Consider the following 8,694-nt stretch of genomic DNA (forward strand, 5'->3'; position numbering starts at 1 on the left):
CAGCTTCTTAAAAGGTGGATTTTTCCGTTTGCACTTTTTAGATTTTTCCATTGGGGGAAGCCAGTGCAGTGCGATAAACAGACTACAGATTTACACTTCAGCACTCTTGTAATTTGAGAGAAGTATTTTGGCTGAACATCAATGTAGACCACAATAATGAAGACTGCATATGTTCCAAGCAAATGCTTCATTAAATTAACCACATTCATTAGCATATATACAGACTTTGTAAGTTTACAACATTGAATCAGTACTGTACAATACTAAAGCTGCAGATTTCACTGTCTTAAAACAGACAAACATTTGCAAAAGTGCTAAAAAAATGCACACAGTTTCTCATCTGCAGTCACAGCTGGAGTTTAATGGACTCCTGTATTCAGTAATAAGGGTTTAGTATTCTGTCCTTTCGGAAAATGCTGAGCTCTCTGCCTGTAGCTCTGAAACTGACAGCTCTTCTGGGACGGCGATTTATTTAAAAAGCTCTGGTGAAGATATCCATTATAGAAATCTGCTGCAGATAATCTTTTCTTCAGCTTTACGGTTTTGAATCCAACCCAGCCATCCTGCAAAGCAACGGAAAACAGAGCAATATAATTTTTCAGTGCCAAATTGTACTGTGGCTGAATGGGGTAATGCTAGCTAAATGACACCACAGACTTATACTAAAAAATTAGGGGTGTTACATCCTACATTTTTTTCAGATTCAACAGAATTTTTTTTTTTTTTGAGGTCGAGATTCTGCTCGATTTGTTCAAATGTCTTGAAGCTCTAATGAAGACCTCGGTGCCCCTCAATTGCCAAATGCAACAAAAAATTGCAACCCATTACAGTTCATAAGCAAAAAAAGCCCAGTCATTTGAAAGTGGGTGTGTGCATAGTATAAGCCCCTCCCCTCCTCCCTCCCACTTTGACCGGATGCACCCAGATGCCTAGTTGCGATCAGTGACGGCGGTTTTAACGAAAGACGGAAAATGAAAGGCCCTCGGAAAAACTCGGAGTGGCACATCATCAGCAGTTTTAAATGACATTTCACCGTTTTGGACATTTTTCTTTTTTCCAACACTGAAACCACTACACAGTGTGTGCTCCTTTACCTCGCAACGGACTAGCAGTGTGTTTGACTCCTTTTGATAAAGGACGGACCCTGGGACAGCAGCAGAATGTGAGCCTTCAAGAACAAAAAAAAAGGACAAAAAATTTTTGACCCAGTAAATACGGTCTATACATAAGGGCTAAAACATGAAATACAGCCTATATGAATTCCATGTTCAGCCTACAGCAGTTGAGCCCACCCACTCATGCTGAAATCAAGTGTTTCAGCCCAAGCTGCTTTTTGAATGAAGCACAATACATTAATTTGCATACATTAGTCTTAAGGGGCAGTAACAAAAAGAGCCTATTTAATTCTAAGGGATAGAAAGATTGGTCGATTATGTAAAAATGAATTGAGATTATTTAACACAAAATTTATACATAGACATGGAAAATGTAGGATATAGTCCCCTTAACAACTCTCTTGAATAATAACATCTGGCAAATTTTTCTTGGCAAGTATGTTCATGTTTTCTAACAAAGGCAAAATGGGAGCTTTTTTCTTCTTCTTCATCATCATCATCATCACCATCATCATAAGATCATGAGTTCTGATCACACTGTAATAATACATGATATCACAAAAGCACTGAGGGGTTAACGGGTACTAACAACATGGTACCTTACCTAAGAATGGCTGGCATTCACCCACAAAGTCTAGAAGTTTAATCGCTCTGCCCATCCAAATAGTTCTCAGAGGAGTCTGTACATGCAGAAATCAAATTATCATCACCACCAACATCAGGCGCAATTTACAGATGCTTTCAACTGCCCTTGAAGAGACTTACCCGAGATCCTATAGCACGAAACAGTCGACCAATCTCCTCACACGTCTGCTCTTCCCAAATTAGCCAGCTCAAGGAAGAACTTATTTTAGGAGCTGACAAAAAGGCATGGTTACTGTTTCTTGCCTTTTACATAGAATTGTTTGTTGAGAACAAGTATTCAAGAGCATGCACCCTGAATACAAGGAAATAGGCTCTTACCAAATGTTGCTCCTTCTTTGGCCTGCTCTCTTCTATTTGCTATTCTTTCTGGAAGGTTTCTCAGTGTGTCCACTAACTGAAAAAAGAAAGCAAACTTAATATAAAGTCTGTTATCCATATCATCCTCATTCATTCAAGCTAAGAATTAAAGATCATTTGTTAATGTTACCGCGAAACTGGCCTTTGCAATTCTGATATGGCAAAACTGTAGTATGCAAATGAGCCTCTAATCAATGTTTTTTGTGTGCAATGAGCATCCTGGCCAATCACAGATGCTCTACATGTATTGGGATAAATCAATGCCATCACACAGTCATCACGTAATACAATAAAAGTAAATAATTAGTTAAAAATAATGCAGGTCAATCCTTAACCACATCAAATTCGGGGTTCACCACTGTATCCGCAATATCCTGCAGTAAGCAATAATCATAATATGGAATCTGTCCATATCACATGGCCCTGTTCCCAATACATGCTTTCTGTACATAACTTACATAATGCTCAACAGTGATGAACAAGCTTAATTAATAATACTAGACACTACTGTTCAAAAGTTTGGAATCACTGTTTACAGGTTTGGAATCAATGTTTAACATGAAACTAGTTTGGTTTCAGATAAATGCGTAAAAAAAGTTTAATATGTTAGTCCCGTGTGGCTTCACCACTTACAGATAACCAGTAGGAAACTTCAAAGCCTCAAAATAAAATGTATCAAATTTTAGTTATGTTTTAGAATGATAAACAGAGCTGCAGACGACTCTAAAATAACTGAGAAAGCTCTATAATATCCAGAATTAGGCTACAATAAAAATAATATCCAGAATTCATCCATTTTGAAAGTGGAGAACTAATCTCGAAAACAGCTGATTTATGGGAAAAAAAACAATAAATGTAAACATAATCTAATTAGCATTTTATACTAATAAAATACTTCAGAATTTTAAAAATATTGAACAAAACATCTTTTGGTAAACCACTAATCATATTTAAATCCACACTATAAGTTATTCATTGTTAACACGTGAAGTGATTCCCAACTTTCACATGCCAGTAAATATTCATCAGCGATTAAAATGTTGTGAACAGTATTTACCAGCTGAGCTCCCACAATAGCTAAAGAAGCTCCCAGCTCCACCGCCGTGATCTTTTCAGGAACTGGGTAAAACTCCTGACTGAGTATCGGACCCACATCGAACCTGTAACGAAACCATTTCGTTGAAATAAAACCAAAGCGCCACATATTAAAAAGGAAAAACAATCTAGAGCTTAGAACTGTTCACAAAAGAGAGCGAATATGTACCTCTTTGGCCTGATCTGCATGATGGTCACTCCAGTGAATTTGTCTCCATGCAGAACTGTGTGAAAAACCGGTGCTGGCCCCCGCCAGCGAGGCAGAAGGCTAGGGTGGACATTGAGAATTCCACTGAAATAAAGAGGGAGACAGTGGACATCACTGAGATTTCTGTATGTTCCACTCACCTCAGCTAAACGCAGGAGTCTTATCATGTGTTCTTGTCAAACTGAAAAGATTCCTTACTATGGCAGTTTGTTGATAACTCGCTCTTGCAGGAGGCAGCCAAACGACACCACCACTCCTACATCAAACTGACCACTGAAGTCCACATCTGGCCAGTCATGAACTCGAAGTTTGTGCTCCTCTGCGTATTTTCGTACGGGGACGCTGCTGGATAGTGTAACAACTTCAAGCAGATCCACCACAGCGCTCTCGCCTCTGGAAGGTGAAATATTAAATAAATAAATAAATAAATAAATAACAAATAATACTAAAATCTAAATAATTCTCTTTAAAAGTCAGCACAAAAGCAATACGTTTTTACACTATATTAATAACAGAACTCAAAAGCAGAACTCAAAAGTAACTGGACAGTCACTGATGAGCAGTTTCTGTGCCTGCTGTGTCATGTTCTCTAGTTATTCCATGACAAGCAGACAAAAGGCCTGGAATTCTAAGTATTAAATACGCATTCGATAGTTATTCGTGGGAACTTGGGACGCGGTCCAAATGAAGTGCTGATACAAGTGAAGAGGCCAATCGTTAAGCTGGAAAAACAAAACAAACCCATCAGAGAGACAGCAAACATTTTAGTAGTGGGCAAATCAACATTTCACTACATTCTTAAAAAGATGGAATGTACTGACAAGCTCAGCAGCATCAAAAGACCACGGAAAACAACTGAAGGATACGTGCAGAATTCTTTCTGCAGTGAAGAAAAACCTTGATTTACCTCAAGATGCAAACCACTGGTAACACTCAAGAACCAAAAGGCCAGATCAGACTTTGCTAGAAAACATCTAAAAAAAAAGCCTGTTCAGTTCTGAAACAAGATTCTTTGGACAGATTAAACCAAGATTTGTACCGGAATGATGGGAAGAGAAGAGCATGGAGAGAGAAAGAAAGAAAGGGCTTCCAATCCAAAGCATACCACATCATCTGCCAATGCATGGTGGAGGCAGTGCGATGGCATGGCCATGCATGGCTGTCAATGGAAATGGGTGACTAGTTTTTATTGATGATGTGACTACTTACTGACAGAAGTAGCCGGATGAATTCTGATGAATTCAGTCAAACGAAAGCAACCCCAGAGCTTCTTAAAGCAAAGAAATAGAATGTTTTAAATGGTCAGTCGCTTGACCTCAACCCAACTAAGCATGATTTTCACTTGAGGACAAAAAAGGTGGAAAAGCCTGTGAACAAGCAGCAACTGAAGGCAAGCAGCTGCAGAAAAGGCCTGGCAAAGCATCTCAAGGGAGGAAGCATAACATTCAGTGATATCCATGGGTTCCAGACTCCAGGCAGTCATTGACTGCAAAGGATTTGCATCCAAGCATTAAAAACAGTCCATTTATTTATAATTACGTTCACTTGTCATTTTATTTTAGAGACTATGAAAACGGAGGGACTTTGTAAAACGACTGTAATTCCTAAACGGTTAATACACTGTCTTGTTCAATCCCATGGATTAAAGCCGTAAGTCTACTCTTTAATCACATCTTGAGTATTTCATTTCAGACTCATCGTGATGGTGTACAAAGGCAAAATGCTTAAGTACGCACGGTGCGAGCGGAACCACCTGCAGCTCAATGCGACAAAGACAAAGGAACTGGTGGTGGACCTGAAGAGGGACAAGGCACCGGTGACCCCTGTGTCCACCAGGGGGGTCAGTGTGGACACTGTAGTGGATTACAGATGGGTGTGTATATTGACAATAAACTGGACTGGGCTAAGAACACTGGCCCTTCCTGTAGAGGGCGTCAAAGTCGTCTCTATTTTCTGAGGCGCCTGAGGTCCTTCAACATCTGCCGGACTACGCTCAGGATCTTCTATGAGTCTGTGGTGGCGAGTGCTATTCTCTATGCTGTGGCATGCTGGGGAAGCAGGCTGAGGGTGGCAGACGCCAACAGACCTAACAAATTGATCCGCAAGGCCGGTGATGTTGTGGGTGTGGAGCTGGACTCGCTGACGGCCGTGTCGGAGAGGCGGACGCTGTCTAAGCTGCAGGCCGTTATAGACAATAGCTCCCACCCACTCTACGACACGGTGATGAGACACAGGAGCTCATTCAGTGCAAAGCACATTCTACTGAAATGACCACAGAGCGCCACAGGAGGTCATTCTTACCTGTGGCCATCAAACTCTATAACTCCTCCCTCAGTGTGTGATTCACAAAGTGTGGCTCATCTGTGCAAAACCCAATACCTAACTGTGCTGTTCATATGTGTAATAATAATAATTACGTGTCCAATATCTCAGAGGTGCAATAATTTTGAACTGCTTTATACTAGATGTTTAATATTTATTATCACTGCCACTTTACTGTATTCATAAGAACTTAAATCTCGTGTACATATTGCAAATTTGCAAAAGGCCTGGGTTAAGACGGCATTAATGGCCTTACCGAGATGCATGAAGCAGTTTTAAAGACTCAACGGCAAAATCATCACTTCCAAAGAACAGCACTCTCCAGGGGGGCTGCTGGGAAAGACCCCTGCTCCTCTGCGTGATTGACGGGTGACTCTGCCCGGCGCGCGCCGCGAACTTTCCCTTAACACACGTCCGGCAGAGCCCTCTCAGCACCGGGCGGCCGCTTCCGAGCACTTTTACACACATTAGACTCCACATCTTTAGAAGCGGCGGTTATTTCTACAGCATTAAATCAGTGACTTTTAATAGCAGCAGCTGCGGTGACGGTGACCTACCGGCCACCATTAGCTTAGCTTAGCTTAGCTTAGCTTAGCTACAGCGCTACCGTCCGTTATCCGACACTGAGCGCCAAAACACTTCGTGACATTTTGAAGGCCGCGTTCTTCGCATATTGTCTGATTTATACTGAACTCGGTATCTGATTTAAAAGCAACACCGAGCCGTTCATGTGTTTAAACACACGAACGCAGCAGGTTTCCCGTTTTAACGAACTAGCCCGGCCATCTTCAGCCAGCACGTCACTCCCGGGGACGCGCCTCGCCAATGAGGAGCGAGCGCTGGAGGCGGACACGCGCTGTGGACGCGAACGCGCATTTGAACGCAGAAGCGCGGTTTAAAGGGACAGTCCACCGAGTTTAGAGAGTAACTCGTAATTAAATCGATAGGACGTAGACACAGCCGTTCAGAGCGGTTTGCCGTGAAATGCTTCTTTGTAGAGCGAGACTTGTTCTCAGCAGAGGTGAAAGCAACCAGACGCCGGAAGCGTTTAAAGGGGAATTCCACCATTTTTTCCAAAATTTCTGAATAATTCGGTTCTTGGATTTATAAACAGGGTCATTTAAAGTGGTTCGATGTGAAGTGGTTCATGGTAGAGTAACTTATAGATTCAAATTTCTCTACAACACATATAAAGCCATTTTATTTTACCTACATGCGTCCTCACATAGTTATATGTAGTGTTGATGTTGATGATGGCGAAACCTTGGGCACGTGTCGCCTTACCACACAGCGCATGTAACCCTCCGCCAAGAATGGATCATAATAAATGGATTAAAATACATTTAAAGCCACAATTATAACAAAACTACCGCAAAACCATCAGGCAGCGTATATCCATGTCATATAACAGCTTTCTGTGAGGGAGCTTTTAGAGGCGGACGTCTGGTTCCCATCACCGCCGCTGTGAATCAGTCTGACTCGCCAAGCTTCTCTAGAACGAAGCATTTCGCACCAAATCCCTCTGAAGGACCGTTTACATCTCAACCACTTCATTATCTAGATATTATTTTTTGGATGGGTGGGGTTTCCCTTTAATGCTGTTCGAGACATAGTAAAGCGTGGGAATGAGATACTAGTGCGTGGCCACGACTTAGTAAGCCGCGGTCTCGATCCCACGCCTTACTAAGTCGTGGCCACGCATTATTTTTTTTACTTAGTCAGGATGTCATCACCAGGGCTCCGTGGGCTCCTGGTCTGGTCATTTTGGATAGAAAATAAAACGGCTGTATTCTGGCGACACTGTTGTCATCACTACTGCAAAGAAATCTTAGTTGCCACGTTTACACTGGGTTTTTGTTTATTTATGTTTGTTGTGCAGGAATCAGATGAAATCAGATGAACCCCGCTTTAATGTAATGGACGGCTAATATAATCGATGATCCAACGGTGGGTCCTTTACTGACGACCCTAAAACACTGGACAGGCTGCTGAGATTAGACCTACTTGTGAGTATATACGAGTAGTTGTGAGCGATTTCGAAGATTTAAAACGTGTGGTGTAGTTTTCGAGATTGGTAATCTTGCAGAATGCGGCCCACATCTCATCTGAAGTCATTAGAAATCCCTCTTTTCAAACCGGTTAGTTTCCTGCATGCTGCGTTCTCAGAGGAGACCACGAGATGGCGCCATGTAGCTAAGACGCGCACTGCCACTTCACGGGATCTATTTCGAGACAGAATCCTCAGAAACACGGAGGCAGGCAGGGTAAAAGGCGGTATTGTCTGGGACAGAGTTCACATCAGGGCAGAGAATCTCTCTCAAACACGATTTCAGGAATCTGAAAATGCCCTGTATCATATTTTTGATACTGATGGCAAATTTAGTTTGCATTGTTTTAATCTCTGGCGAAAAAAAAGGATCTTAATTTGATGGGCCAGCCCTTCCTAACCAGTGGAGCAAAATCTGGAAAGTTTCACCTCCTTGTGGACTTACATAGAAAATCTTTCTCAAAATCCTTTGTGAATTGGTCAGTTGTGTGGGATGCAAGTGTACGATTGGCAGTATTGAATAGAGGGCAATGGGGGGGGTTAGGGAACTGGCCCTGTGACCACAAGGTTGCCGGTTCGATCCCCAGGGCCAACAGTCCATGACTGAGGTGTTCTTGGAGCAAGACGCCTAACCCCCAACTGCTCCCCAGGCACTGTGGATAGGGCTGCCCACCACTCTGGGCAAGTGTGCTCACTGCCCCCTAGTGTGTGTGTATTCACTAGTGTGTACGTGGTGTTTCACTTCACGGATGGGTTAAATGCGGAGGTGGAATTTCCCCGTTTGTGGGATTAAAAAAGTATCACTTAATAAAATATGAAGCTATAGAGTAAGATCAAAAACAAAACATGCAATAAAAATCCAAAATTTTTCATGGAAAAAAAAATGTACTTGGCAGGAACGAAGC

The 8,694-nt window shown here is 42.1% G+C and overlaps 1 protein-coding gene across 2 annotated transcripts; it reads right to left on the minus strand.

Annotated features, from left to right (window-relative positions):
* Positions 1-168: 168 nt before the first annotated feature.
* On the minus strand, positions 169-6,580 carry mtfmt (mitochondrial methionyl-tRNA formyltransferase). 2 transcript variants are annotated; one of them, XM_017711598.2, is made up of 9 exons: positions 5,999-6,580; positions 3,619-3,813; positions 3,382-3,504; positions 3,175-3,277; positions 2,079-2,154; positions 1,881-1,972; positions 1,720-1,795; positions 1,095-1,168; positions 169-563 (listed from the first exon to the last, which is right to left on the minus strand). In XM_017711598.2, the coding sequence occupies exons 1-9, from the start codon at positions 6,220-6,222 to the stop codon at positions 360-362; spliced, it is 1,167 nt and encodes a 388-aa protein (XP_017567087.1). In that variant the 5' UTR covers positions 6,223-6,580; the 3' UTR covers positions 169-359. The 2 variants fall into 2 exon arrangements, with proteins under 2 accessions (XP_017567087.1, XP_017567088.1); XM_017711599.2 differs by lacking the exon at positions 1,095-1,168 and having other exon boundaries at positions 350-563; positions 5,999-6,579.
* Between the last annotated feature and the right edge of the window lie 2,114 nt (positions 6,581-8,694).

The sequence above is a fragment of the Pygocentrus nattereri genome, chromosome 25 (assembly GCF_015220715.1).
Source record: "Pygocentrus nattereri isolate fPygNat1 chromosome 25, fPygNat1.pri, whole genome shotgun sequence".
NCBI lineage: Eukaryota > Metazoa > Chordata > Actinopteri > Characiformes > Serrasalmidae > Pygocentrus > Pygocentrus nattereri.

Bases quoted from the DNA above. Each gene is read 5' to 3' on its own strand.
- mtfmt (XM_017711598.2), bottom strand. From the start codon at position 6,222: ATGTGGAGTCTAATGTGTGTAAAAGTGCTCGGAAGCGGCCGCCCGGTG. The intron at 2,155-3,174 runs GTAAATACTGTT...TTCTTTTTTCAG, and splicing joins CTATTGTGGGAGCTCAGCTG to TTAGTGGACACACTGAGAAA. The intron at 1,796-1,880 runs GTAAGTCTCTTC...CTGCATGTACAG, and splicing joins TTCGTGCTATAGGATCTCGG to ACTCCTCTGAGAACTATTTG.